The sequence below is a fragment of the Moschus berezovskii genome, chromosome 20, assembly GCF_049115385.1.
Source record: "Moschus berezovskii isolate FMDL1 chromosome 20, NW_MosBer_1.0, whole genome shotgun sequence".
NCBI classification, from domain to species: Eukaryota; Metazoa; Chordata; class Mammalia; order Artiodactyla; family Moschidae; genus Moschus; species Moschus berezovskii.
The window spans coordinates 42709675-42725209 of record NC_142479.1 but is presented as its reverse complement, the minus strand read 5'-3'; the positions used below and the strand labels follow the sequence as shown (position 1 = coordinate 42725209).

The window sequence follows — 15535 nt, the reverse complement described above, 5'->3', positions numbered from 1 at the left end:
CTATAGCTCACAAGCCCTCAGTGCTGCTCGAGTGCCCAGATGAGCTCGAACAACCCCCCCAAGTTTACCATCAGGGACAGTGACAGGAAGAAAGCAGCCTGGTGCCCAGCTAAGAGCTCGGCCACTGCCGGGCATCCTGGTGTCCTCTTCCCAGGCCTGCCTCCCACCTCCTCTGGGGCTTCCAGTTGCCCCTCTTTCTCCCAGTGTCCCCCTTAGGCTATCCATCATTTTTGCCAAAGTGTCCTGGGCTATAAAATTATCTTCCGCATCTCATTTAGTCTGTATGTGTTAGGAAGAAATCAATAGCATCAATTCAATTTATAGAGTGTCCAGATCCCTGGTGGCTCAGCAATAAAGAACTCGCCTGCCAATGCAGGAGACTGGGTTCGATCCCTGGGTGGGGAGAATCCTCTGGAGGAGGAACTGGCAACCTACTCCAGTATTCTTGCCTGGAAAACCCCTTGGACAGAGGAGCCTGGTAGGCTACAGTCCGTGGGGTCGCAAAGAGTCATGTGACTTAGCGACTCAGCAACTCAGGCTTGTTAACACGTGCATCTAACCTGTCCACTTGTCTTTGTCCTTGAAAGTGGCGTGACCCAGGGTGTCCTGCTCTGGTTCAGTGAGACCACTCCTTCCATCTCGGTCCTCCTCTGCCCGCTCTTACCGTTCTGTTCCCAGTGAGGGGGCAGGCAGGATGGCACTGATGAGGAGGACCGAGCTGACTCCCTGGAAACAAGAACTCTAGGCAAGAAACTGTAGACTGTAGGCAAAGAGCAGAAAGTGCTTTTCTGGTTGACACACAAGAGATGACCCTTAAGTTGGAATCCCTGGATTCCGGAGGTATGTATCACCTCCCTTTTGGCACAAAGATGAGGAGGGAGGGCCCTCCTTCGAGGGTGTGGGAACCACAAGGCAAAAAGGAGGGAGATCATGGTGGAGTTGGCGTTAGATTCTGTCCTCTCATAGCCTAGGTTTGTAGGAGGGTGGGATTTTACATTTGGAGTAAGCAGTTCTCAAAGTGCGGTCCCGGGACCTGCAGCATCGGCAGTTTCTTAGACTTACCAAGTCAAACGCTGAAGGATGCCCACAGAACTTTGTTTCAATGAGTCCTCCAGGGGATTCTGATACCTGCTCAAGATTAAGAACCACTTTTCTAAGTAGCAATTAATTAAAAAATATTTCTCCAAGGATACGTGGGAATAAAGATCCTAGAAGGAACAGGGAGCCTGCCCAGACAACAAACAAGCCCCACAAAGGGAGGTTTACAACTCATGGAAACCATAGATTTTGTTGGGCATCCAGCGAGAATGTGTTCCACAGGAAAATCAAGGAAAATTGTACGTGAGAAGGCTTTAGGTGAAAGGTTTCTCCTTGGGCCCCTCTTAAATGATCTGAAAGATGACAGAGAGGCAAGGAAACAACCCACCTTGTTTGTGGCTTTGTCCTCAGCAAGAAGTAGATGTTAGATAAAAACTTGATAAGTGCATGGGGGGATTAACTGAAGATAAGTATTGCATATTTGTTGTTGTTCAGTCACTAAGTCCTGTCTGACTCTTCACGACCCCATGGACTGTAGCCCGCCAGGCTCCTCTGTACCTGTGATTCTCCAGATAAGAATACTGGAGCGGGTTGCCATTTCCTTCTCCAGGGGAATCTTACTGACCTAGGGATTGAACCTGTGTCTCCTGCATTGACGGGGATTTTTTTACCACTGAGCCACCAGGGAAGCCCAAATATTGCACGTGTACCTCCCTTATCCTCTAGAGCAGTGATCAGCAAAACGTGGCTGACTGCCCGTTTTTGTAAATAAAGTTTTAATGAAATGTGGCCACACCCACTTAGGTATGTATGTCCGTGGCTCCTTTGGGGTTACAGTGGCAGAGCTAAGCAGTTGTGCAGAAACAATATGCTTTGCAAAGCCTAAAATATTTGCTGTCTGATCCTTAACAGAAAAAGATCAGGTGACCCCCTGATCCAGAGTAACATGCATATAGATCACTTGGGGTGCTTGTTAAAATGCAGACTCTGCTTTACTGGCCCACGGACTAGCCGGAAACCAGGGCACTGGATGTGGGGTCATGTAACAATGTCAGGGCTCAGGGATCTGTGGCTTCTTTCTCTCGTGCTTGTCATGATAACTTCTGACCTTGCAACACTCAGAGCCTGGGCCAAACACAGTTGAAGAGCAAATCACTTTATTAGGAAAGGCCAGTGTTAGGAAACTCTTCTACCCTAGTTCCTAGGTCCAGACTCCTCCAGCTCAACCTCACTTTAGGCCCTTCTCTCGAGTTCCCCAAAGGAGCTCTTCAGAACTGTGAGTACTGTCCATTTCTTATCTTTCTCTATGGCTCTGGTCTTAGCCCTCACCCACTGGTCCCTCTGGGCAGCCTGCAGCCCAACTTTGCTTCCTTGGGGGTTCTGCAGGAAGCTAAACCTGCAGAAGCAAGGCGACTCCGGCCAGAACCCACTTGGATGGCTTCTCCTTTGTCTTCAGCTGGAAAGTCCACACATAGGTGGGTCCCCGCTGACGGGTCCTGTACACTGGACAGGGGTAGACGCTGCGGCAGTCCTGCTTCTCCGCAGGGACGGCCCTGATGAACAGCACAGGCAGGGCAGGTGTCAGCTCCTTCAGCTTGCCCTCGGCGATGAGCCCAGCCTGAGGACAAGGATTCGAGAGAGCACCTCTCAGGTCAGGCCCTGCGCCTGGACAGGCAGCCTCGCTCCTGTCGGGAGATCCAGGAGAGAGAAACCAGGATGGCCAGGCTGCCCCCGGGCCCATCCCCTTGGAAGGTTCTCTCAACAACCCAAGGTGGCGTGCGCTGGTGTATGCTAAGTCACTTCAGTTGTGTCCAACTCTGTGCGATGCTATGGACTGTAGCCCGCCAGGCTGCTCTGTCCATGCGATTCTCCAGGCAAGAATACTGGAGTGCATTGCCACGTCCTCCTCCAGGGGACCCTCCCAACCCAGGGATCCAACCCTTGTCTCCTATGTCTCCTGCATTAGCAGGTGGGTTCTTTACCATTGAGCCACTGGGGAAGCCCATGCACTGGAGGGGGTGCACAACGTATTCCTACTGCTTTTCAGCCTGAATATCTTCTCGAAGCAGAGTTCCAAAAGCGGTCATATATCATATGTCAATGAATCTCTTTAGGGCTTGAATCTCTGTTTTATTTTATCATTCATTTCGTAAGCATGCTGAATGCAGCTATTTGCCAGATGTCATGCTAGGTGCTAGGACTTAAGGTTAGCAAGACACAGAGCCTACCGGCATTACCATACACTGTACTGGAAGCTTTACCATGCACGCTGAAGACAAGAAGACCTGGCAGTAAAGAAAAAAATTTCACCTTATTTATCCCAGTGTTTCCCAAACTTACTTTGACCACAGGACCCTTTTCTTGCAACCCACATCTCCCACATTGCTAGCATCTTCCGAACACACTTGGGGAGATGATCATCCAGAGAGATTCACAGATCCCTCGCCTCTATCTAGGTGACCCTGAACCCCTTATGCTGATGACAGAACTTGGTATATCTAATATATACATTTTTTTTTTCTTTTTGCCAATGCCCTTGTTTTATGGAGGAGAGGAATTTTGGACATCCTTACCCTTCCCTTTTTGCTCAGCACTTTCTGGGATATAGACTTTGAGATGTTATTTTTGTTTTTTTTATTATTCAGAAACAAGGTAATGAAAAACTGGGAGGTAGTCTGTTGGACTGGAAAAGGTCAGTTTTCATTCCAATCCCAAAGAAGGGCAATGCCAAAGAATGTTCTAACTACCACACAGTTATGCTCATTTCACATGCTAGCAAGGTAATGCTCAAAATCCTTCAGGCGAGGCTTCAATAGTACGTGAACTGAGAACTTTCAGTATTCGAGCTGGATTTAGAAAAGGCAGAGGAGCCAAGAGATCAAATTGCTAACACCCATTGGATCATAGAAGAAGCAAAGGAAGTCCAGAAAAACATCCACTTCTGCTTCATTGACTACACTAAAGCCTTTGACTGTGTGGAGTTGCTCAGTTGTGTCTGACTCTTTGAAATCCCATGACTGTAGCCTACCACGCTCCTCCATCCATGGGATTTTTCAGGCAATAGTACTGGAGTGGGCTGCCATTTCCTTCTCCAGGGGATCTTCCCGACCCAGGGAGCGAACCTGGGTCTCCTGCATTGTAGACAGATGCTTTACCGTCTGAGCCACTAGGGAAGTCCTTTGGACCATAACAAACTGTGGAAAACTCTTAAAGAGGTGGCAGTATCAGAAGGTCACCTTACTTGTCTCCTGCAAAACCTGCATGCAGGTCAAGAGGCAACAGTTAGAATTGACGTGGACCAGCAGTCTAGTTCAGAATTGGGAAAGGAGTATGTCAAAGCTGTATATTGTCACCCTGCTCCTTTAACTTATACGCAGATTATGTCATGCACAATGCAAAAATGGGTGAAGCACAAGCTGGAGTCAAGGTTCTTGAGAGAAATATCAATAATAACCTCAGACATGCAGATGACACCTAATGGCAGAAAGCAAAGAGGAAATAAAGAGTCTCTTGATGAAGGTGAAAGAAGACAGTGAAAAAGCTGACTTAAAACTCAATTTTCAAAAAACTAAGGTCATGGCATCCAGTCCCATCACTTCATGGCAAGTAGATGGGGAAATAATAGAAACAGGGATACACTTTATTTTCTTGGACTCCAAAATCACTGCGGATGGTGACTACAGCCATGAAATTAAAAGATGCTTGTTCCTTGGAAGAAAAGCTATGACAAACCTTGACGGCACATTAAAAAACAGAGACATTACTTTGCCAACAAAGGTCCACACAGTCAAAGCTATGGTTCCTCCAGTAGTCACATAAGGATGTGAGAGTTGGACCATAAAGAAGGCTGAGTGCCGAAGAATTGATGCTTTCAAACTGTGGCTGCAGAGAAATGATCGGACAGCCTCAAGGAGAGATTATCCAGGACAGAAGTCTCCAGGGCGCCCCTTTTAGCAAATGGACTTTACGGGAGAGGGCGATGTGTGTGTAATCAGCCTACAGGTGATACCCTTTTCCCCTCCACCCCCAACCAGGGGTCTACCTGGGTGTCCCAGCGAGCGCCTTCCATGAAGAGGCCGTGCACGTAGGCCCCTTCCCGGGGGGGACTCCTGAACTCCTCCCTGTTCTTCTTTGTCACGTCACACTGCAGGGCCATCTGGTCCAGGGGCCACTTGTTCCGGCGGGCCGTGGACTGCATGATGGCCGTCAGGAAGGACTGGGGGTTGAAGAAGCCCGTCAGCCACACAGTCGAGGGCATGGCAAAGTCACCTGTCCAGGCCTCCAGCTCCTTGATCCGGTTAAGCAGGTCCATAAACCAGGCTGCCAGGCCTGCCGTGGAGGGGTAGGCTCGTCTGGCCCAGGACTCTGGCACTGTGTCCAGGTACAGGGCATTCTGTAAGCTCTCCATGTCACTGGTCATGGTCAGCTCTCCCTGAAGACAAACAGCCAGAGGGGAAAAGGTGAGGGGTGGCAGGTCCCTGGAAACAGCTGGCCTTGGGGATGTTGGGGAAGACAGGAGATGACTGCAGAGGTGGGCGACCCAATGATGGTCCCTGTCTAGCACTCGATTTGTAGGTTTGTCTCATAGAGGCTGGTCCTTTAAAACTTCCCCTGCTCCAGTGATATCAGAGTCTACACCTATCCATTGACAGTAGTTTAGGTCCACTCTGGACCTAAAAGTACCTGTGGGTTCCACACTGATTCAGTTGCTCACTTGAGTTTGACTCTTTGTGACCCCATGGATTGCAAACTGCCAGGCTCCTCTGTCCATGGAATTTTCCAGTCAAGAATACTGGAGTGGGTTGCCGTTTCCTTCTCCAGGGGATCTTCCGGACCCAGATCAAACCTGTGTCTCCTGCATTGGCAGGCAGATTCTTCAGCACTGAACCACCAGGGAAGCCCATACTGATTCCACCTGACCCTAAAGTCTGGGCTCCTCTGTTCTCCTCCAGCCTCTGCAGCAGCCTCTGCTGGCCCAGGACCCTGGCACTGTGTCCAGGTACAGGACGTTCTGTAAGCTCTCCATGTCGCTGGTCACGGTCAGCTCTCCCTGAAGACAAACAGCCAGAGGGGAGGGGCCGATGTGTGTGTAATCAGCCTGCAGGTGATGCACTTTGCACCACCCCCCCGCCCGCTGGGGTCTACCTGGGTGTCCCAGTGAGTAGCTTCCATGAAGAACACCTTTCTTCAGAAATGCAAGAAGCCAAAGCCAGGAGGATCTATATTCCCCCAAATCAAGAGTTTCTTTCAGAAACCAAGCTATTAGAGACATAGCCAACTTTTAGGGACCCTCTTGAAATTGCTGGATGAAATTTGTGATGGAAGATTGACATTAAAAACCGTCTTTAAACTTTTGTAACCTTAGTTAAGGCAAGGATCTACAGTTTCTTGAAGGTGTCACCTCTACTTCAGTGGTTTCTGCACAGGAAATAGGGTACCCAATAAGGCCTTCCATGTCTGATACGATGACCATCAGTATTATGAAGCTATTTAAGCACAAGTGACTTAAAATTGAGGCTTCCTAGGTGACTCAGTGGTAGAGAATCCTCCTGCCCATGTAGGAGATGTGGGTTTGATTCCTGGGTCAGAAAGATGCCCTGGAGGAGGAAATGGCAACCCATCCAGTGTTCCTGCCTGGGAAATCCCATGGACAGAGGAGCCTGGTGGCTACAGTCCGTGGGGTCACAAAGAGTTGGACGTGACTTAGTGACTGAGCATGCGTGCCTGCCTTAGAACAATAGAGTTAAACATCAGTCCCTCGTGGCAATTCACGTCCTCAGCAGTCACATGTGCCCTTATTAGCACAGACATGGAATCTTCCCGTCATCACAGAGAGTGCTATTGGACAGCACTGTTCTAAGCAGAAAGGCCTAGTTTTCTGTTTGCTAATTAAACTGTACTGGGTATGCTTTTGTCAGGGTTGTGTTAAAAATCCTGTATGTTGCAGTTTTAATAAAACCTGTTTATGGACATATAAGAGTACATGCTTGTTAAACTGTGCATAAAAAGATACATAGATAAACCAGGATTCATTACAAAAATAAGTAAAGTCCAATAGACCTAAAAGAAAAAAAGATACGGGATGTATTTAATTTTCCTTTTAAAATAAAAATGTTAAGTTTTCGATGGCCAATACACCCACATAAAGTGCTTTTGTAAATAATACACCAAATACATTTGCTTCTCCACCACAGTGTTGTGGGTTCTCTTGAGTCTGGGTGCATCTGTGGAAGTATGTTGTACTTGTAAATGCTGTTGTGAGTTGATGGGAAGGTAAGGTCTCCCACCCTGGGTTCATCCTACAACATGACCTAACAAAACTAGGTCAGCACTACTGGAAAAACTAGGGTGAAAGTGTCCCTGTCCTTTGGCGCATCTCTGAGGGCTGTGGCTCCAAAATCACTGCAGATGCTGATTGCAGCCATGAAATTAAAAGACACTTACTCCTTGGAAGGAAAGTTATGACCAACCTTGATAATATATTAAAAAGCAGAGACATTACTTTGCCAACAAAGGTCCGTCTAGTCAAGGCTATGGTCTTTCCCGTGGTCATGTATGGATGTGAGAGTTGGACTGTGAAGAAAGCTGATCGCCGAAGAATTGATGCTTTTGAACTGTGGTGTTGGAGAAGACTCTTGAGAGTCCCTTGGACTGCAAGGAGATCCAACCAGTCCATTCTAAGGGAGATCGATCTTGGGTGTTCATTGGAAGGACTGATGCTAAAGCTGAAACTCCAATACTTTGGCCACCTCATGCGACGAGTTGACTCACTGGAAAAGACTCTGATGCTGGGAAAGGTTGGGGGCGGCAGGGGAAGGGGACGACCGAGAATGAGATGGCTGGATGGCATCACCGACTCTGTGGACATGAGTTTGAGTGAACTCATGGAGTTGGTGATGGACAGGGGGGCCTGGCGTGCTGTGATTCATGGGGTCGCAAAGAGTCGGTCACAACTGAGCGACTGAACTGACTGAACTGACTGACTGAGGGCTGTGGCAGACAGACTGGTAGAGATGGACTCAGATGGAGCCCTGGACTCTGCCAGCCACTGTCACTTGCTGGTACAGAGAAGTCCTTTTGCCTGGTTATCTCCTCTAGCCAATTCAACCCCGTAACTCTGTGTGACCATGTCTCACACAGAAATGTGCCACTTCTGAAAACTGAGGTCGTGTAAACCTTCATTTCTCTGATATGTGTTGTAACAAGAAGTCATGTGCTTAAGAAGAAAGTAAATGCAACATTAGGGCAGTGAGACTCTTCTGTAAGACACTGTAACGGTGGGTCATGTCATTATGTTGTTGTTTAGTTGCTAGGTCATGTCCAACTCTTTGTGACCCCATGGACTGTAGCCCACCAGGCTCCTTTGTCCATGGGATTTCCCAGGCTAGAATACGGGAGTGGGTTGCCGTTTCCTTCTCCAGGGCATCTTCCAGACACAGGGATCGAACCTGCATCTCCTGTGTCTCCTGCGTTGGCAGGTGGCTTTACCACTGAGCCACCAGTTACCATGGGAAGCCCCCATGTCATTATCCATCTGTCCAAGTCCATAGAATGTACAACACCAAGAGTGAATCCTGAGAAAAACCACAGGTGACTTTGAGGATTGTGATGGAAGTGTGGATTTAGCTGTAACTAGCAGACCACGCTGGTGGGGATGTTGATGGTGGGGAGGCTGTGCGTGGTGGGGGGTGGGGTGGGAGGAGCAGTAAATGGGAACTCTCTGTACCTTCTGTTCAATTTTGCTGTGAACCTAAAACTGCTCTAAAAAATAAAGTCAGATAAAAAATATGCAAGCAATACTTAATTTTTAACACTCTTCAGAAATCTAAGGTCGTTTTGACAGCAGGGAAGCACAAAATGTGTAACTTGGCGTTCTTAAAAATTTCTCACATCTGCTTATAAGCTATTCTGACAGCGAGTTTGCATTTACTAACTGAATGTGCGAATGATGGAGCTTAAGGAAGGTGTCATCTCTTAGGTTCTGCTCGTTTGAGAGAGAAATGGGAACAATTTAGGAAAAGAAGCCATTCATCTGGTGGTTAGGGTTCTGAACTCAGATCTGCCCACGACCTCGAGTGGAAGTAGAAACAACTCATTTTCAGAGGAGGAGTCGAGAAGAACTCAGAGAGAGCCCGACACTAAATTAGCACAGTGTAGCTCAAATCCCTTTCTTAGAACAAGAGGAATAAACCTACAGACTCTGGGACAGCACTTCCTGAAAGGTGTACAAAGATTAGTCTCCTCAGGCACAGCCAGATTGGTAAGAGGCTGGGGTTGGGGGCAGGTATGGGTGCACACAGGAAGTCTCTGGGGCCAAACGGTGGGTAAGGAAGCCTTTCGTGAAGATTCCAGCTACCTACATAGAGGAATCTGCGACCATCTGCTCACCCCAACATCCTCAAACTCCTCCTGCCTGGGTTGTGTGGAACGCAGATTAAATGCTATTTGCTCACAGGTCAAGAGTCAACAGAGAGAAAATGTACAAAGAAAACACTAAATCCTTAAAAAGACGCCACACTTTGGGCCCTGTGATTGGCCTGTTCCATGTCCACACTGCAGGGAAACTGGGGAGAACTGAAGACCGGGGGGTACTTTATCACAGGTACAAGGGCTACCTGGATGTGGCCTTAAGCACTTTTTTTCATCCCTATAAATAAATGTTTTCAGTCTTTGATATCAGGAGAAGAAGGGGGCAACAGAGGATGAGATGGTTGCATGGCATCACCGACTCAGTGGACATGAATTTGAGCAAACCCTGGGAGACAGTGTTGGAGAAGACTCTTGAGAGTCCCTTATACTGCAAGGAGATCCAACCAGTCCATTCTAGAGGAGATCAATCCTGGATGTTCACTGGAGGGACTGATGCTAAAGCTGAAACTGCAATACTTTGGCCACCTCATGCGACGAGTTGACTCACTGGAAAAGACTCTGATGCTGGGAAAGGTTGGGAGCGGGAGGAGAAGGGGACGACGGAGAATGAGATGGCTGGATGGCATCACCGACTCTGTGGACATGAGTTTGAGTGTACTCCGGGAGTTGGTGATGGACAGGGAGGCCTGGCGTGCTGTGATTCATGGGGTCGCGGAGAGTCGGACACGACTGAGCGACTGAACTGAACTGAACTGAACTGGGAGACAGAGAAGGACAGGGAAACTTGGCTTGCTGCAGTCCAGGGGGTCACAAAGAGTTGGACATGACTGAACAACAACAAAAATAAAAACATGATTTTCCCTCTAAGCCTTCCTCGCTTTAAGTGAGGAAGACTGTGGAGGGTGCAGATTCACAGGCTCCAGTCCAAACTGAAGGACTCTGGACGGCCAGAAAAGGTCCCTTCTTGGGGGTGGGAAGCAGCCGTGCTCTGGGCTCACAGGCACGTGGCCAGTATCCACACCATGGCATCAGCAATGCCCACACATACCCTTCTCTAGGGGCTATAGGCTGCCCCCTGACCTGAAGGTCAGCCTTGGTCCTCCCTTCCTTCCCTACGAAGATGGTCTTTGCAACCAGCTCTCATTCGTATGAAATGCAGGGGGTTGATGAGATGGGGAGGAAAGCTGGGGAACTATGTGGGTTCCACCCTGGCCAGTCTGGCGCCCAGACTATGGGTGACAGCAGCTGGTCCATCCATGCACTCTAGGAGGCACGTGGGCCAGGGAAGCTGCCTGCGTGGTGGTGACCATCAGCCACTAAAGGGCCAGAGCAAGAGCTGAACTATTAAGTCAACATGCCATGGACGAAAGTAAAGTGCCAGAGCAGTCCCTCAAGTCGTCGAGCTGGGCTTTAAGTCTGAATATCTTCCACATGTTTAGAAAAACAGAATCTGTCAGTCAGGAGGGGCATTAGCCACTGAAGCATAGTGGGGGGGGGGGTGTGCGGGGGGTGAGGGGGGAAGTGTTTGATGCCATCAAACATCTGAATGATAAAAAACAGCTCCCAGTCCCAGACACGGGACTGGCCAGGCCTCCATCTAAGAGAGCATGACCCAAATGAAATGTAACACAAGTTGTGAATGGGTAATTTTACATTTAAAATTCACAAAATTGGGACTTCCCTCGTGGTCCAATGGTTTAGAATCTGCCTGGCAAAGCAGGGGATGCAGTTTTGATCCCTGCTTGGGGAACTAAGATCCCACATGCCTCGGAGCCAGTAAGCCCACATAAGGCAACAAAGGTCCTGTGTGCTGCAACTAAAACTGGATGTAGCCAAATAAGTAAAAAGCAAATATTTTAAAAATTCAAAATATTACATGTGTGTAATTTTACATTTTCTGGTAGCCACTTAAAAATATTTAAAAGAGGTGAATTTAATTTTCATAATATGTTAGTTAAGGTGATACATTTAAAATGTCAAATATTCTAATATGCAATCAATATAAAAATTACTAATAGGGTATTTTCCCTTTTTTGCCCTGTATCTCTAAAATCTGGCATTTAACTGATACTTGTAGCACATCTCGGTATGGACATTTCAAGTGCTAACCTGTCATTCGTGGCTACCATCCTAAATGTGTGTGCTTAGTTGCTCAATCATGTCAGATTCTTTGCAACCCCATGGACTGTAGCCTGCCAGACTCCTCTGTCCATGGGGATTCTCCAGGCAAGAATACTGGAGTGGGTTGCCATTCCCATCTCCAGGGGATCTTCCCAGCCCACGAACCGAACCTGGGTCTCCTGCGTTGGCAAGCAGATTCTTTACCATCTGAGCCACCAGAGAAGCCCACCATCCTGGACAGTGCATAAGAATTTAGCTTCTCCTGTAGTTTTCTTACATAGGCAGAGATTTTCTGGGCAACTTGCCATCAGTAGATCCTTTGAAAGTTATAACCTAGGTGAGTGATTGTAAAGGAATAAAGTGACAGTTGACAGTTTCGTATATCAGGCTTTTGGGCATTTGGTTAATACGAGTCAGTACCTTTGGCCAATCAACTCTGGTATACTCACAGGACCTGGCCCTTCATTGTGAAAGGCTGAGAGCCAGATGTTTGACTCTTTCCTGAATTCCTCTCTGTGGGAACATGGCTGTGGATGGCAGACCTCGCACAGAGGGTGACTTCTGCATGCTGTGTGCTGTGGGGTTCCCACAGTTCTCAGGAGTTTGAGTGCTGTGCCTCTCAGTTCAGCTAGTACCTTTTGGGTAGCAAAGGAGTTGCTCTTTTCTTCCTTTTGAAGTTTACTATATCTTTCCTACTCATCTGAGTGGACTCTCTGCTCCAGCCAAAGCAAGTTAACTCTTAGAACTGGCTGAGGGCTACTCAGCAGATTCTTTTTATCATTGGCTATCATAAGTCTACCCTTCCTCCAAAGGCCCCGGGATGCCACTTCTCCCCCACCCCACGCTTGTCTCTTCCCTTTTCCTCCCTCCTCCTTGCAATCAGTCGTGCCTGGTACTGTGATCATTTTCTGTGTTTGTTTTCCCGCCAGACTGTCCATCTGGAGAGGAAGGCTCCCATTAGTCAGCACTGCCTCCTCCAGGCTGAAGTGAGAGCCGAGGCTGCCCATCCACTGGCCCTCTCAAACTAGACTGGAAGAAAAGAGCAACTCCCTCCCTCCCCACCCCCTCATCCTCACCCAGGCATGCGCTGAAATTCATGACACCAAACCCCAGCAAAAGCTCTTGGAAGAAAAATGAGCAAGTGAATTGGAAGTTGGATGGGTAAACAGACTGCGCGAAACTGCATGGATTCAATAAACTAAGATTGCAGCAAACCAGCTCAAGATAATTACTAATATCAACCTGCGCATCTCAGGAACCAAGCCACATAAAATGACAGCCAAGGTCCTTATTTACGTTTGAGGTTGTTCTATGAAATTCTGTATTTTCTTTGATACAGGATGCAAGCTGGTGTGTAGTTTTTTTTTCTTTTTTTAATTTTTATTTTTATTGGAGGCTAATTATTTTACAATATTATATTGGTTGGTTTTGCCATACATTGACATAAATCCACCCCGGATGTATATGAGGTGTGTAGTTTTAAAACATTATGGAGCAGCATCAATCTTCAGCATCTCTTCCCATCCCTCTTTTCTCCTTATCTCCATCTAGCCATGTTGGGGCAGAAGGCAAATTAACAGATTAAAAAAAGAAAACTCAGTCAGGTTTCTCAGCCTACTTCACAGTTTCTATGTGACTACACGTGAAGACACTCACGGCTGTGTGTCCTCTGCACGCCTGAAGGTGGTCATATAACTCCAAGAGCCAGATGAGAGGGCAGCAGGGTATCACAGCCCTGGATGTTCAGGGCTGGACTGAGCTTCCACCTCCAGCTATGAAACTGGGTTCATCCTTTCCCTCTGCCTGGAGAGCCAACTCTTTTAATAAGTGTGCCATTGTAAGCTGACAATAGCTGTCTTCCTCAGCTCCTAAATGGCAGCAGGCCCTCCCACTTGCCTGTTGTCCAGCTGAAAGGTTTTAACAGGGCTTTTCCATTAGGCTTTGTGCTGGGCACTTGATGGAATTTTCTGATGGTGAATGAAGTGGATGTGTTTAATAACATGATATAAATGATGGATTCTCTCATTGCTCATGAGAAATATCAGAGCTTGTGTAGCATCCTGGACATTTCACATAACCATGAGGTTGCACAAGATTAAAATTCTTTATTTTCTTCTGATCATTGTTGTTCAGTTGCTAAGTCATGTCTGACTCCTTGCAAGCCAAGTTTCCCTGTTCTTCACCACCTCCCAGAGTTTGCTCAAACTCATGTCCATTGAGTTGGCAATACCATTCAACCATCTACTCCTGTTTCCCCCTTCTCCTCCTGCCCTCAATTTTTCCCAGAATCAGGGTCTTTTCCTATGAGTCGGCTCTTCACATCAGGTGGCCAAAGTATTGGAGCTTCAGCTTCAGCATCAGTCCTTCCAATGAAGGACTTCCCCTGATGGGGCAGTGATAACACAGTAAGTCCCTTACATATGAACCTTTAAGTTGTGAACTTTCAAAGATGCCAATGTCAGGCATCTATCCATGTCAGGCATGAGTGACATTACAGCTTGCCCTCCATCGCCTATTGCTGATGACCCTTCAGCTCTACCATCTCCCTCCTCCTCTCCCTCCTCCATCAGTAACTTTTCCTGCCTGTTCACTTGATACCAGCCCTGTGTGCCAGCTATTGTGCTGGACAACTGTACTTTTCAAGGTACTGTGATGTAAGAGTAAAAATGTTTTATTTTTTTGTGTTTGTTTTTATGTATTATTGGTGTGAAAAGTATTATAAACCTATTGCAGTACAGTGCTAGATAGCTGTTTGTGTTAGTTGGGTACCTAGGCTACCTTTGTTGGGTTTATGAGCCAAGTTGACTTATAAATGCACTCTCGGAACGGCACTCATTTGTATGTACCTACACTTCTGGGTGCTTGCCACATGTAGGCATCGTTCTACAACATTCTTTGTTGTTATCATTTAGTCACTCAGTCGTGTCTGACTCTTTGCAATCAACTCCATGGATTGTAGCCCACCAGGCTCCATTGTCCCTGGGATTCTCCAGGCAAGAATACTGGAGTGGGTTGCCATGCCCTCCTCCAGGGGATCTGCCTACCCAGGGATGGAACCCGCGTCTTCTGCATTAGCAGGTAGATTCCTTACCACTGAGCCACCGGGAAGCCCATGCAAATAGATTTATTGAATCCTTCCCAAAACCCCCGAGGCAGGACCACTCACCCTGTTTTACGGGTAAAGGAACTGGGACGGGGTGGGGCTTAAATCACTGTGAGGTCACACGCTAAGGACGCAGTAGAGTGGGGAGGTGGTCTGGGATGTCTAGACCCTGTGCTTCGATGCAGCAGCACACACACTTCTACCTCCTGGGAAAGCAATGCCACCCTCGTCAGCAGAAGACACTGGGTGTCAACTTCTCTTCTGCCTGGAGCTCAGGGCGCGTGGGCTCTGGGCAGCTTGCCCGTCACAGCTCAGTCCACCTGCCCAGTTTCTGGCTCACCCGCCCCTGCGGCCCGGTCACACTCCGTTTCTAGGAGGGACGCCTTCCTGGGTGGTGAGGCTGCTGTGACTGCCGCGCTCCAGCTCCCCGGCGCCCCGTCCCCAGCCTGGCCTCACCCACCTTTAGTCCAAGGTCCAGCTCCCGCAAGGAGCGCCGCATCTGTCTGGTGAGCACGTTCATCCGCTCGCACTCCTGGAGCGTCACGGCCACGTAGGGGGTGCGCTCCTCCGCCCTGGCCATCAGCTCTGGGAGGTTAAACTCATCTGTCACCCGCTCCAGTATTTCCTCCAGGACCGCCTTGACCTGCCCCAGGACGGGAAACACGTGGTTAGGACGAGGCTCCAGCTTCTCCCTTGAAGGAGGGTATGGCAACCCACTCCAGTGTTCTTGCCTAGAGAATCCCACGGACAGAGGAGCCTGGCGGGCTACAGTCCATGGGGTCACCAAAGAGTCAGACACGACGGAGCGACTCACACACACACTGGGAGGCTGAGTCTGCCGTTTTGAAGTTGGCCTAGGAGCTCTGTCAGCAGATGAAGAAAAATGAGAAACTGCAGGTCTAA

General features: G+C 48.3%; 1 protein-coding gene across 6 annotated transcripts in view; it reads right to left on the bottom strand.

Annotated features, from left to right (window-relative positions):
- The window catches only part of DNAH9 (dynein axonemal heavy chain 9), a 297242-nt gene that overhangs the window by 3128 nt on the left and 278579 nt on the right, over window positions 1-15535 (bottom strand). For 3 of the 6 annotated variants that reach the window (XM_055407299.2, XM_088828908.1, XM_088828909.1), the window contains 3 exons: window positions 15093-15275; window positions 5081-5470; window positions 293-2656 (listed from right to left, as the gene is read on the bottom strand). In XM_055407299.2, coding sequence (XP_055263274.2) covers window positions 2429-2656; window positions 5081-5470; window positions 15093-15275 — 801 coding nt within the window. In that variant the 3' untranslated portion in view covers window positions 293-2428. Of the gene's footprint in view, window positions 1-292; window positions 2657-5080; window positions 5471-5729; window positions 6089-15092; window positions 15276-15535 lie in introns of those variants that run through there. The other 3 variants (XM_088828905.1, XM_088828906.1, XM_088828907.1) reach the window with 2 other exon arrangements.